The following is a 14,568-nucleotide window of genomic DNA, read 5'->3' on the forward strand; positions in this document are numbered from 1 at the left end:
AAAGCTTCGTGTATGGAGGGAAGAAGTATTCTAATGGTGTAGGCACAGAAAATTCTGTATTTTTTTTATTTTATTATATATGTGTGAATGTTCTTGCAAAAGATCTTTCTTTACCAATGAATCAATAAAATAATTTAAATGAATCCACCTCTTCATCAGTTAATGGCGCGTCATTAAACAATCAGCATTTGAGGCTAATGTACATTACCGTTACTTTTGTGAAAGATGAATCGTTTGTCGTATTTTAATCTCAACAAAAACGAATTTGCAGTACTAAATATATTGCCTGCAGTGTGTAATACACAGTGGACATATAGTGGTATCATTACACCTGACTGAGCTGATGGCAACTGACGCTGATTCAAACAAACTACTCATAATCAAATGAGATCCTACCAACAGAAAAGAAACAGCAGCAGCAGCACGGATGTGTCAAAGGCCAGCAGGTGGTATTATTAAATTAAATATCTATCTCTCTTTTAAAGATTTAATTTAATTATTTCTACAGAACGTAGCTATGAATTGGCACATTGAATTATTTGCTTTAACAACTATTTAGTAATTGATTATAATTAGTGGCAAATCCAAGTTTCATACATACATTACAGAAGGACGTTTATAGCCAGTGGCTCCAGTACAGAAGATGAGGATTATACGAGTCATACTAAACTCATAAGATACAATGCATACTTTTATAATAACCCAGTAACACCTAAACACGTGTAAAGTGTGCTTTTGAAACCAAATTTTTAAAATCAGTCCACGTAAACCTCTGGTGGGCATGGATTAGAATAATCCACTGTAAAAGTGTCCTTTGGGACCCCGCTGACCTCATGTTTTTCAAACACTCTGTTCAATGTGTATGTATAAAGCAAACCCAGTATAATATACCATGTAAGCAAAATATGAACTAAAAGAAAAAATGGCCTATAAACATATAATTAAATTCTGGACCTCTCTTTACAAGGTGAGGTCCCCAAGATTGGGTAATGATGTCGCCCTAAGCCCCCTATCATATTTAGCAATGCATACAGTGTCAACAACAGCATTTTCAGCTAATTAAATTACCACAGACTAATTGCCACACTGTGAGCCTGTAGTCTTTGGCCCCCTGTGGGTCTATAGTCCCTGGACAGTTGCCTGCTCTACCAGGTTGGTAATCCAGTTTACTGTGGACAACCAATGCAGGTTATCCGTGATGATCACTTTTCAGAAGCTGAAGGCATTCAGTGATGCTCATGCAGTCTTTGCAAATACCTACAACTGGTTTATATCACACTGAAGGCACTGAAGCGAGGTCTCCAGGCTCATGCATAGAACTCCAGCTCCGCATGGTGCACATCACCTCTGCTGACTGCAGGGGGCGACTGACTGAAAGACCGTAAGCAGCTCCATTGATAGCCGGTCAAAGAGCGCCACCGCTCGCTTGTACTATATATTTCCCCACATTAGGTCCCCTTGACTGTCTCCTTCAGAGTGGGCTTGCAGGCAGACACAGCTGACTTTCAACCGAGCTGGCCGGTGTCCTTACAGTACGGGTGAAAAAAGGGACCTTGCAATGATCTCGCTGGACTTCAATTTCAACATCTTGACAAGGGACCTGTCGCATTATCTGGAAAATCAAGTGAAAGTTGGGCTGTTCGGTTCGGGTGTAGGATTGTCTCTGGTTCTGGGCTTTAGCGCAGCGTACACCTGCTACTATTTGATTTCTGTAGCGAAGGTAAGAACCGTTAACTTATGGGTCGTGGCTGTATGATAGGACTATTTTTTTGCCTTGTAGCGTGTACGTTCGTGCGTGTGCTTTTCATGGAGGAGCATCATCACCGCCAGTAACGACAGTCGACCGGTGCATTTGCTGATGGGGGTTTCGATTAGGTTTCATCTGTCCAACCGGTGGGCTCCACCACCGCCTGCCTGTACATGTGGGGTGGATTTCAGGCAGCAAGACGTACATTTTAATCGGCATACTTACCTGAAATTAATATTATCTTCCTACACCATGCACTTATGTAACTAAATTAAACCAATCCATAGCAGCAAGGCAGCGGTTAGCGTGAGATTTCGGTATCGCCTAAGCTAGGCTAACATTACTGTATGTTAGCTAGAAATGCCGGTATGAAGCATTTATGTAATGCATTCTAAGAAATTCAATGTTGGTTTTGTGTAAATAATGAATCACACGCTGATTTCTGATCAGACCCACACTTTCTTTCTTGACTTAAAATAGGAAAAGATTTGGTTAAATTGACCAAATTATGCAACAAATCTAAATTATAATGTAAAGAGACCACCATGCTTATGCTACGGCGTGTTTGCAGGCACATCATTTCCATTGTGCAGGGCTTAACATTTATTAGCAGTATGTTCAAGTGTAATAAGGACCTTAAACGCAGCCTGGTGCGGATGTGTTCATCTCGTACACTTAGACGTTACTTTAAGGTTCTCAGTAATGACCGATTGCTTTCGGTTAAAGCGCATCATTTGCATTAAAAAAACAAAAAAATGAATAAACCAACACCAGTTCGACTGATGCTCTCTGGGGTGAACACAAAAAAACGTGATTTAGGAAAATAAATAACAGATGTATCACGTACATGTTGTTGTTCTTTTTTTTTTCCTCCCAAATCAACCCTACAGTTCATTTTATTGTTTGAAATCTGAAAATACATCAGTTGATGCTATTTAAGAAAATGATTTTGAAGCTTATTTTTCTTTTTATTCCAGTGGTGGTGATGATCTACTATCATATTAAATAATGTCACATTAATTAACCCCTAAGGGAATTAACTTTTTTTTTTTTTTGACTCAAACCTGTGCCACAATTCATTCACCTGTACTTTACAGAAGCCACAGCTCATCTCAGGGGGTAAAAAGTTCTACCAGTTTCTGAAGGAGCAATGTCCAGTAGTGTCAGAGACCTACTACCCCACCTTTTGGTGCTGGGAGAGCCGCATCCAGACTCTGTTGAGGCCCTTTGTCACAGCCAAACCAGGGGTTGTCTACAGAAAGTAAGTCCTCGCCATGACTGACATACTAATTATCCATCTCACAAGTTGTTTTTCCCCCAAAGTGAGAATTTATTTCTCCTTGCAAGCAGACGAAGAGATTATAACCGAGTAAGAGTTATCTCCTTTGGGAGTTATCTCTTATTGGATGTGACCTCTTTGACTTGGCGTGCGAGGCGTGCAAGCTAGAAAGTTCACCTTCAACACAGTCACGGTAAATGAACGGTTAATATGACAGCTTTGTTGTTCAAGCTTTCCAGAGTAATTAACTGACTCGACAGAATTTTCCATGCCCACAGTGATAAAGCTTCATTATGAAACTTTGAAATCGGCTCTGTCGCTGTGAAAGTGCCATTGCGTGTTTCTTGATTTCTTCCTAGGCAGTTTCACAACTGGAAACAAATTCTAGTCTTGCTCTTAGCCAAGATTCAAAAGCTCAGAGGAGAAAGAGATCTTTTGTGCCACGACGCTGGCTCAGCCTGCCCTGTCGGCTTCTTGGTAATGTACATTCTGTTGGAGATTAATTGGCACTCCTGTTGCACAGGGGGGCAAGGAATGCCAATCTGTGCCCCCTGTGCAAAAGGAGCTGGCATTCCTTGCCCCTCTGCACACATAAAAGGGATTAAAACTTAATTAAGAGAGGCTTATTTTTCATTAATGGTATTTATTTCTTACTTATTCATACCAGTTATTCATTCTTATCTAATTTGTTTCCTGTAGTCTGACATACCCTCATTTTCATGGCTTACTGTTGCTGTGTCTTTGCAGAATAAATTGTACATGTGTTATGTGATGGGGTGATGGCCCATTTGTCAGCCAGGGGAGAAAAATATATATATATTAAAAAAAAAAAATCAATTGCTGTAATTGTGCTTTTGCTTTGTTCACAAACAAATCAAAGCTTAATTCCAACTGTTTTAGTATATTTCACTCAAGTTTAGGCACTTGGTTAAAAGTTGGCACATTTGATCTGGATTATTGATTTAATTTTCTTTGGTTGATATATAATTCTTTGGTTGAATTATTAGTCTCATCATTTGTCCGTCCCAAGGACATTCACACTGCCTTTGCTTTTGTTGTCTCCTTAGTCAGGGGGACAGATATTCCCATAATTCACAGGGCCTGCATTCGTCCTAGTCCAGCTGTCTGCTAATGCAACATTGTAAGATTGATGTCACATTCACTGTAGTTATTATCACATTTCCTCCGACGACAACTGGAGGACACCCCCATACACACACACACACACACACACACACACACACACTTCCCCTGACAATAATGAGGTTACCCAAGGTTGACCCAAGGACAGACATGGCGAAAACTGTTCTATTCGTCCGTGGTTGTCTGGGTGAAATTTCACTCATCTTGTTGTACAAGAGGAGGATTAGCACCAGGTTCCCTCCCACCTCATGCGCTGGTCACTCTGCATTGGCCCTCCCTGGCTTTTTAGTCTAGCCTCAGGTGTATATTTCATGGAGGTTCTGTAATTTCATGCCGATGTCTTTGCCACCAGCCGGCCAAGTTGGCTCACTGTCTGCTGTGTGCAGTGCAGGCTTTAAAACGCACTAGTGCTGGAACCAAATGATCTCATCTGCCAGGCTAGGGTTGTATAGCTCAGAAACTGATTGATCATAAGAGCCCACTGCTGCAATGCCCTCCCCCTTAACTTAACTTCCTCTGTTTTGCAAAGCACACTGACAAGATGATCGCAAGGGAAATGAGGCAGCTGTCAGTGATCGTTGCACTCACGTATCCAATCCCCTTTGGCAGAGCTCGTCATGGATGCAATGAAGTAATTATGTTACCTGCAACTAAACAGAAATTATTAATTGTGTGGCGTATTCATGCAGGTTTTAATGACCATTCAGCAAGGAGGTATTCATTTCAAACCAAATCTAATGCTAATTTTAGTACTTTTTCTTGTCAATATTGTCCTGTGTGTGCGCTTAGGAGTTTGCATGTGTTTGAATGAGACAGACAATGAAATATACAGAGATACAGGATAATGTTCAGAGATATCTTTGTCACTGAGTTACGTGTGCCCTTCGTTTCTGCAGTGAGCTTATTAAGGCAGCAGATGGAGGACAGATCTCTTTGGATTGGTTTGACAACGACGACAGCTTCTCTCATCCCGACCCTGCCACCAGGCCCACAGTCCTCCTTCTCCCCGGCCTGACCGGCACCAGCCGAGAGTCCTACATCCTGCACATGGTCCAACAGAGCAGGGATCTGGGCTATAGGTGGGTGGTCTTGGCCGGAGAGTCTGGCTGAGGTCCAGCGCTGAGCACACACTCGGGGCACTAAATCACACAAGTGACACTTTGCCAATTTGCCATTCAACCAGCATACAGATATTTTATCCAATCAAAGCCGGAATACCTCAGCGGTCATAACAACATTGTTTAAAAGGTAAAAAAAGAACAAAAACACTTCCGTAGCAGTTTTCTAACTTATGTAATAGTTGCATGAGTGACAGAGGTTTGAGGTTATTTCAGGTGAAGTGCACAAATAAAGTGGGCAGCTAAGCTTTTTGTCAAGACCTGCTTTTGTAAATAGCCAAATGTGGCACAAGCTTGAAGAGTTGCAGAGGGAGGCAGTTTTTTTTCCCCTCCTTTCTTTCTCTGCAATAGGCCCTTTCACTGTTGTTCTCTGCACTCATTCTTTCATCCAGATTTGGGAAGGCATGGGAAGAGAGCCGGCAAACTCAGCATCTTCCACCCCTCACCCCTGTCTGTGTAGCTTAATGAATTACAGCTTATCCTGGTACAAGCTTTGCAGCTTATCCCAGACCAGCTTCCGAGTGTATGTCGCAGTATGTGTTTAAGCACCCCCTCCCCCCACACACACACCTCCCCGTCGTCCTGCCCAACACCCCATCCAGCCCCGCCCTGCTGCTGGGCTACACCGATAGAAACAGCAGGTCTGACTCCACCAGATAATAGATGACTGGACGGGAGATGCGGGAGCAGGAGGTACACCGATGCCTTTGCTCTACAGCACAAACTCTTCACACAGCTGTTCATCTGTTCACACCTCATCATATTCCCAGTTCAATTTCTTCTTAAATTTGGGCCACCGCGTTCTTTTGAACATGCAAATTCAGGAACTCGTACATACGTTTTTGTTTAAAAAGCAAACTTTTGAGTTTAAGGCTGCAGTTAACAGATATTTCCAACGTTTATTAAGCTCTCAGTTTTTTCATGATCAATGAAGGAAAAAAAACAGCCATCACAAGAAGCACAAGGTGACATATTCAGGGCAGTCGTTTTTTCTGACCAACAGTTGAAAACCCAGAGCTATACAGGTTACAAGTTTATAGACCAACATCTACATTTTTATTTGAATATGAGTAAGTTCACTGGGCATCAGAGTAATTGCTGATTATTTTTCTGTGATTGACCAGTTGATTCACTGACTGAATTGTGTTATCTCTATTTGAATTTTGCCTGGTAACAATCGGGGGGTTAGGGTTGCAACTTGTCACCAAAAAACAAAATGATGACTTCTTAAATTTGTTTCAGCTAAAATCAATAGAAGAAGCGATTAAAAGAATCATTTAAACAACACTGATAAGACTGTGTCTTTTATTTCAGATGCGTGGTGTTCAACAACAGAGGCGTGTCTGGTGAAATGCTGCTGGTAAGAATCTCATGTGTTTCAGCCTCTCATGCTCTGTCACTTCATTTCTTCATTTGTCTTGTGTGTATTCAGAAAGACAGACGTGCACACAGGAAAGCTGTTTGGGACGGTTGTCTTTCCCCTTTTCCCCAGCAGGATTGTCCTTTTCGTTGGTTCAGCCAGCACAGAGCGTGTGTGTGTGTTCCACACGTGTCACAAAGAGTCCACGGGGAGCCTAAGTGGACGCTGCACAGACAATGTTGTTGCACAGCAGGGATTAAGTTGCAGGCAGATACTGTATTTTAATGCCGACCCACAGAAATATGACCTCGCCGAGCACGTGTTGTTCTGACACCTGGCTTAATCTGTCCTCATACACTCGGGTATATTTAGCCAATGAAATGGTCCCGAGCGCTGATATCGCCTGGCGTGCCCACTGTGGTTTACACCCCCCGACTCACACACACACACACAGTCTGTACATCTCTGCTTTAGAACAGAGGCACATTCTTTATGGACGACTGTATCACCCTGATCGAATCATACAGTCACTACAAAGATCTCATCCAGAGTACACAAATGGTGTCTCATTACAGGCAGTGGTTTCCCCCACAATCGTTCTAATGTTTGCTTTAGTGACTGTAAATATGAATCAGTGGTTGATTTGTGTCCTGGTGTTGTTTTTGCCGTAGTCTGCCTCAGCTGCAAATTTAACAAGAATGGGGTGAAAGTGTAAAAGTGTCTCTCTGTCTGATTTAAACATGTATTCTAGGTCATATCCTGAATTTGGCTGGCTCAGCTGCCTTCAGACAATGTTTAAACTCAGTAACCTTGGCACCGTATCAAGTGTTGGTGGCAAGAAGGGAATTTTTCTCCCTCATTTCAGTTGAGAATTGTGCTATATTCAATGCAAATGATTTAGCATTTGTACGCTCCTGTGAGTGTTTTCTCCATGTCCAGTTGGTGTGAATATCGTCCATTGTTTAAATAGGGCAGCGCTTTAGAAAGACCCGCTGTGCGAAAGATGCCCCCTGCCTCAAAGACCGTCATGAGTGCTAGTGCCCTATTTCTAAACCTTGTGCAAAGCCTATTACATGACACTTTCCTGTGGAGTCGCTTTGCAGTGTTCAGGAGTTCAAGTCTGTTCATTTTCCTTTTCCTTTTTATATGTTAACACATTAACTATTTAAAATGTGAACATTTGTCCAGTCGCTGACAGAGAAATGCCAGCCACTCAATTATAAATCCATTTGTGTGTGACAGCTAACAGCCACTTTCCTATTTTATCAACATTCGACTGGTGGCTGACGGTAATTTCTGGTTATAATTCAGTTTGTACGTTTTTCTGTTTCCCTGCAAAGTCCAGAACTTCACAGCCCGATTAGAGGAGCCATGAGAGAGTAGAAAAATAGGAATTTACTTCGCCTGAGTTGAATCTTAATGACGGGCCTTGAAGAGCTGAAGAGTCAAGAGCATCCTGAGAATTTGGACTTGTTAAATAGCCTCCTTCAAGTTAGAGCTGGTTTGTTTAATAATGTTAAGTAATCCGATGTGTTTGACAAACTGTTCCGACCGTGTTCAGTATTCGTCTGCATTATAGCCAGCAATACCTGAATAAATAACCCTAATAACATAGTATTTTTCAAGATGAGCTATGAAGTCATGCCTTTGCAACATTAGAAACATTTCACCCTTTATTGGCTGGCAAAGAGAGTTAAAAATACATTTTTTTGTTCACACCCTTATACATTTATAAAGTGTGGACTCACTTTTGCAGTCCAGTGAATGCTGAGAGAGATGATTCTCACCTATGACAGTGCAAAATACTTGCAGCGTAGTCACAGTCATTGAGCGAAGCTGTTCATTCCTTTTTTACCTTGGAGTGGTCTTATCTCGTCCCTCTGTTGATACTTTCTCTAACCAGAGCTGTCTCACTGCGTCACTGTCTGTCCTCACCTTTCTGACTGCTGCCAATTAGCAACCTTTGGTAATATTCTCACATGCTCAGCTCATTCTCTGAATAGTTTCTCTCAGAAGCACATTTGTTTCTAGTGTTTATGACTTATCGAAATGTTATGATCCCCTCTTAGATTTATGGTGCCTTATAAAGCAGGAAAGTTTGATGGAGTCAAGTAGGTTACATTTACAGGAATCAGAATAATCAAACTTGATAGCATAATAGGAATTAAAGAAATAAATATGCAATAAAGATATTAAAATGCGTTTATCTCTGTGACATCTATAATTCCCTACACAGTAGCTAACATATAATTGAAGTTTAATTTTTTAAAGGTGGCCTTCTGAATTGTGTTGACCGTTTCATACCTGTTTTCGGACATACTTATCTCAAGTTTTAAATGTTTGACTTTGCAACGAAACGTGACTTCCATTATCAAATAATGTGACATTTATTTTGCCAATTAACATAAAATATCACAAAAAGGTGAAAAAAGCCCTCAAGATGATGCCTTCAAACGTCTTGCCTTGTCCAGGCAATATTTGGCTCTCATATTTAGGTCTAGGAGCCCAGTGCCTGATCCAGTACTCAGGCCACTGGGGCTGCGGCAGAAGAGCCAGAGTGTGCAAGGCGGCGTTCAGTTGTACCAACACTGACAATGTAATCCTTTCTAACTTCCTTTTCTATGAACAGGGATGGCATCCTTTGCGTGAAGTAAAATCGTGAAAGTTCAGTCCCTGCCTGGTGTTGTCCATTGTCCCCAAAGCTTAGGGTGTCAACTTCAAATGTCTAAAACCCAAATTCACTGATTAATCAGCTAATCATTTGTGCTGTGGTTCTATTTGCTTTGTATATCATGTTGATTGATTTTCCGGTCAGAGCGCCTTTAAGTGCTGTCATCAATGTCAGCAGCAGGCAACTCAGCAGACAACTCAGCTTTCTCGGCTCATGTGCACGAGCTGAGAAAGGCACGTGTGCAGCCCACAGTGATGGGTGCACCTCCTTCGCTGCTATCTCTCCCTGTAAATAACAAAGGTCCTGATGTAGCCCAGGAAGGTTGTATCTGTTACATAATGAGCTGTAAGCTCTTTGTGTCCACGTTTGCATTGGCTACTATAATGTGCCATGTTTGTGTGTCCGACACCTGTCCATTGGATACTGTGTTGTGTTTGCCAAAAAAAACCCCACATTTTTTCTTAATATTGACCCAGTAGGTTTCAGTTAATGAGAAGATGCACTACTGCTCTACAGAATATTGAGTTTGGTCAAAATTTGACAAAAGGAACAATTTAGCACTTTAGTTTCAGTTTAAAAGAATTTACACGTGACTTTATTGTCTTCCTGTCCCACAAAGACCCCGAGGACCTACTGTGCAGCCAACACAGAGGATCTGGAGACTGTAATTGAGCACATCCAGAGGACTAATGAAGCTGCTCCACTCATGGCTGCTGGAGTATCAATGGGCGGGTAATGAAGCTACTCACCACTATTGCTACACTGCTAAGTGAGTATGTGACTTAAAGTTGTACAAGACAGCTTCTCACCTTTGTCAGTGACTCAGTGGTAGGTAAACATGAAACTGTAAAATACTAACCTGACACAACATAATCTGACGTATTATTATTAAAGTACACAGAACTTACTTGCATTCACTGACTCTGCTGGTATTTGATTGGTTTATGCCAGATTTTACCAGAATGACAAAGAGAGGCAAAAGATTTCCTGCTTGTGAGTCAAACTTTCTCTCTGTGCCGCAGACAATTTGTGTTCTGCTTTAAATATTCAACTCTCACAATTCTTATGGGTTTTAAGTAGTGAAAATCCCTGATAACAGGATTTTATATTAAAAAACAAAAATCTAAACTCATCATGTTTCTTGGTCACAGTTCTTAAATAAAAAACGTCAAAGGAATTAGAATCTGCATGGATGTTTATGTTTCATATTTGTGAAAAATGGCTGGCCAATATAGTTGTTATTCCCAGTTTTTTTTTTAAACTCTCAAAATCTCCCAGCACTGATTGGTCTATAGTTGGTGCTTTAATATGGTCCCAGGTACTCGGGGCAGCATGTCAGAGAAGGTGTTCTTTCCTGCGTAGCGCTAATCCCATGAGAAGAAGGTCAGAAATGGAACATGGTCCAATCCCTTTTTTTTTTTTTTACCATTTGCATAATTCAGGATGATGCTGGCCAACTACTTGGGACGCAAGGGCCGGGAAACCTGTCTGAAAGGGGTCGTGGTCTTTTCGGCGGGCTGGGATGTGTTTGAGTGCACTGCTTCACTGGAAAAACCCCTGGACCGTTTCCTCTTCAACTCCTACCTCACCAGCTGCCTACAAGCGTCTGTGCACAGGTCAGAGCGGGATTAACACGGCGGCTCTGCTAGTGATAGGGGCTGAACGTTTCAGGGGCTTGAATAACGATGCTTTAATTTTTTAAATGTTAATAAAACTTTTGTTATTACAGTTTCAGGCAAAATACTTGACTGCTGCTGTATTTTTTATTTGTTAGCTGATGAACAAAACCTTGGTAAGATTTAGAAATTGTAATACCAACTGTGTGTTCCAATCTATTAATTAATGTGGGCATGATGTAAAACCACAGTAATTCCTTTATATTTCTGCTCTGAAAGTTGAGCTTGATGGTTGTTTCACTATGCTGTTACAACTTTGTCAGCATTTCTGAGGGACATTTTCAGTTGCAAATTATTTCATCCAACCGAAGTCTGTGACATTTTTATTTTCAATCTCCCCTGCAGACACAGACCAGTGCTCGAAAAGTGTTACGACATCGATCATGTCATGAAGGTCAGGATTATTCTCAATGACACTTTGCCATAAACGCTAATCTAATTAAACAAAGCAGCTGACATTTCATCAATTTGCTCTGTCCCTAAAGGCGAGGACCATTCGAGAGTTTGACGAGAGGTTCACCTCCATAATGTTTGGCTATCCTACCAATGATGACTATTACCACGATGCCAGTCCTGTCCACAGGCTGAAATCTGTACAGGTGCCAATGCTGTGTCTGAATGCGGCTGATGACGTCTTTTCCCCGTCTCATGGTGAGCAATCTCATCAGATTTTCCTCACAGTCTGATTTTACATGGTGGGTTTACGCGCACTGTTAATGTGGTGGCACAAAGAGTGAGGATCTAGTCCACAGAGAAGAAAACCTCAGTGTCTTTTTTTCCCTTACAGCCATTCCAGTGGAGACAGTGAAGCAGAATCCCAACCTGGCCCTGCTCATCACCTGTCATGGCGGCCATATTGGTTTCCTCGAGGGCCTGTGGCCTCGGCAGAGCACATACATGGACCGAGTCTTCAAGCAGTTTGCTAAGGCGGTCATCGAGCAAGGAAGCCGACTCAAAGACCTCTCCTGATAAGAGAACTTAACAAAGTGTTCCTCTAGTTTTACTTCCTTACTTTCTCTCTCTCTTTCTCTCTCTCTCTCTCTTTCTTTCTTCTTTGATCTTTTTGTTCATTTTTGCCATCCATTTTTCCTCCTTGCATTCCATACTTTAGTCCTTCCATTTCTAATTCCATTCTTCCCTGTTTTTTTTCTTCCTTCCTTCTTTCATTCCTTTAACCTTTTTTCCTCTTTCATCCCTCCTGCATTCCATCCATCCTTTATTCCTTCTTTCTCTACCTAATCCTATTCTGCCCATATCCTTCCCTTCAATGGCTTTTATCGTTACCCTCAATCCTTCCGTCCCATTCTTCTTCCTGCCACTAGCAAAAAACAGTATTCTTTCTCATTTCAAAGGCACATCGTGTTGAATGCAGCATTTGTTGCATTCAACATTCATTTATTTATTCCATACAGTTAACGAGTCATTGTATGTAATCATACTCTCAAAAATATGCTTATTAAAAACAAGCATAGCTGTTCATGTCACTGTTGAAAAGCTGAATCCATGCTCATCATGTTTAGTTGCATTAGCTAGCTAAAAGAAATTCTGCGATTACCTTGTGCAATTATTATTTTATTTTATTTTTTAAGTTAACACAAGTACTGTACATGAAAATCCAGTCTTTGTTCATGAAGCGTCCTTCCATACTCATATCTGTAGGATTTTAGCCCTCAGGGATTGTCTTCATTTACTCATAAAACTTTTCCTTCCTGTGTAATTTGTTCTCCTTTAGCATTTATTTTCCTCCTTTAAAGGTGTATGTTATTTTCTATTTGACATATTTCTTTTCTTTAAAGTAATAGTTCAGTATTATGGGAAATACGCTAATTTCCTTTCTTGTGGAGGATTAGAGAAAAAAAAATTGACACCACTCTCATGTCAGTTCATTAAATGTGAAATTACAGCCAGCAGTCAGTTAGCTTAGCTTAGCTTAGCTTAGCTTAGCATAAAGACTGGAAGCAGGAGAAAACAGATAGTTTGGCACTGGGGATTTGGTTCACACAGAGCCAAGCCAGTTTTTTCCCACTACCTCCAGTCTTCATGCTAAGCTAAGCTAACCGATTCTTCATATTTTTGAATGCGAGAGTGGTATTAATCTTGTCATCTAACTCTTGGCAAGAGAGCAAATTAGCATATTTACCAAATCTTCCTTAACCATTTGCATGCACTTTTACTTTCACACATTCTAGCTTTACACATACCAAATAGTTTTACAAATGTATAATATTGGGGAATATTTCATTAATGACAAGGAATGTGAAATTGCACTGTTTTAGTTGATGCTATCACGACTCTAATTCCTTAATGCAAGACACTTCATTTCATTCGATATATGAAAGTAGATCCCGAAGGCTGAGGAAAGCAGTGTAAGGATTCAATGAGGTTTTCTTTGTGAAAATGTTGATGGTTTTTATAGCAAGTAAGTCTGAGGGTGCTAGATACAGTGATGTGAATGAAGTAATGCACATAGGAAGACAGAGAGTGTACATAGTGGCTGTTTGAAGTGGTGAATGTTGCTTTACAAGGTGCATAGTATCATTAATGGAAGCTGGTTGTCAGTCGCGGTTTGTTTTTGTTTCGCCAACAATGATCAAGGGGCTGGCTACCGTGTATGAGTTGGCATCGATGAAACGGGCAGATCTGACTGGCTGCCAGACTCAGTAATGCACTGCATGAGGGATTTTGACTTCCTGTTCCTGTGGAAATTTGGTGTCTGTTTGTTCTGCCAAGTGTCCATCGAGTAGCATGTGTCTCATCAACGTCATCATGTCCTGAAGCTTAACATCACCTTGTAATCTGTAGCACAAAGTACAGGTTTGTTTGTTTTTTTTTGTTGTTGTTTTTTTTCATAGGATGCTGCATTTCATTTTGTACACTACATAAAAAAGAAAAAGTACATTCATTTAACATGTGCAGCAATAAGATTTTAAATTTAAAAAATATATCAATAGTATAGTAAGTACCAGTATATGCACATTATCAACATGAGTGTAATATGCTGTATTTAATAAATTATTAAACAGAGTCTACGTCAGTTTGTGGGCTGTGACTTGTGCTTCTGTGTGTAATGAGTGTATAGGATTGTTCAACTGACTGTGGACTGCAGGGTAAGTAATTGACTGCACCTTTGTCAGCAATTCATTCATTCTTTCTTTCTTTGCTTATGACATATGGGTTTTACATCTGTGGATAAATACTGATAAGACCCAGACTGCTGGGTCAGTCCCACGACACTAACACAGGACTTCATCCACACTTGTCCCCTGAAGTGAAGACAATCAACAGTCCTGCCCCTGTGTGGCTCGTGTGTCTCTGCAGGGTCACACTCTCTCTCTCCTTCTGCATCACACTGCTGGGTTTTGGTCCCTGGAATCGACTCACTCCACACTCACAGGCTTAAAAGCTGATAGGATATGCATTGCTGCAGTAGTGGATGTGAGCCACCAAAGGCAAACTGTAATCCCCTGGCACTCCACTTACCTTCACCCCAACCCCCCCAGTAAGCCCACAGACAGATGAGCTTTGGTTTTAGCTAGATGGTTTATGGAAGTCTGAGAGTAATTAGAGTAGACTG

At 41.1% G+C, this 14,568-nt stretch overlaps 1 protein-coding gene across 1 annotated transcript; it reads left to right on the top strand.

Annotated features, from left to right (window-relative positions):
- Positions 1-1,295: 1,295 nt before the first annotated feature.
- On the top strand, positions 1,296-14,568 carry abhd3 (abhydrolase domain containing 3, phospholipase). Its single transcript, XM_046409378.1, has 9 exons — positions 1,296-1,720; positions 2,845-3,008; positions 5,066-5,248; positions 6,602-6,647; positions 9,938-10,050; positions 10,761-10,934; positions 11,340-11,388; positions 11,480-11,645; positions 11,782-14,568. The coding sequence occupies exons 1-9, from the start codon at positions 1,559-1,561 to the stop codon at positions 11,961-11,963; spliced, it is 1,239 nt and encodes a 412-aa protein (XP_046265334.1). The 5' UTR covers positions 1,296-1,558; the 3' UTR covers positions 11,964-14,568.

Source organism: Scatophagus argus, chromosome 13 (assembly GCF_020382885.2).
Source record: "Scatophagus argus isolate fScaArg1 chromosome 13, fScaArg1.pri, whole genome shotgun sequence".
In the NCBI taxonomy this organism is placed as follows: domain Eukaryota; kingdom Metazoa; phylum Chordata; class Actinopteri; family Scatophagidae; genus Scatophagus; species Scatophagus argus.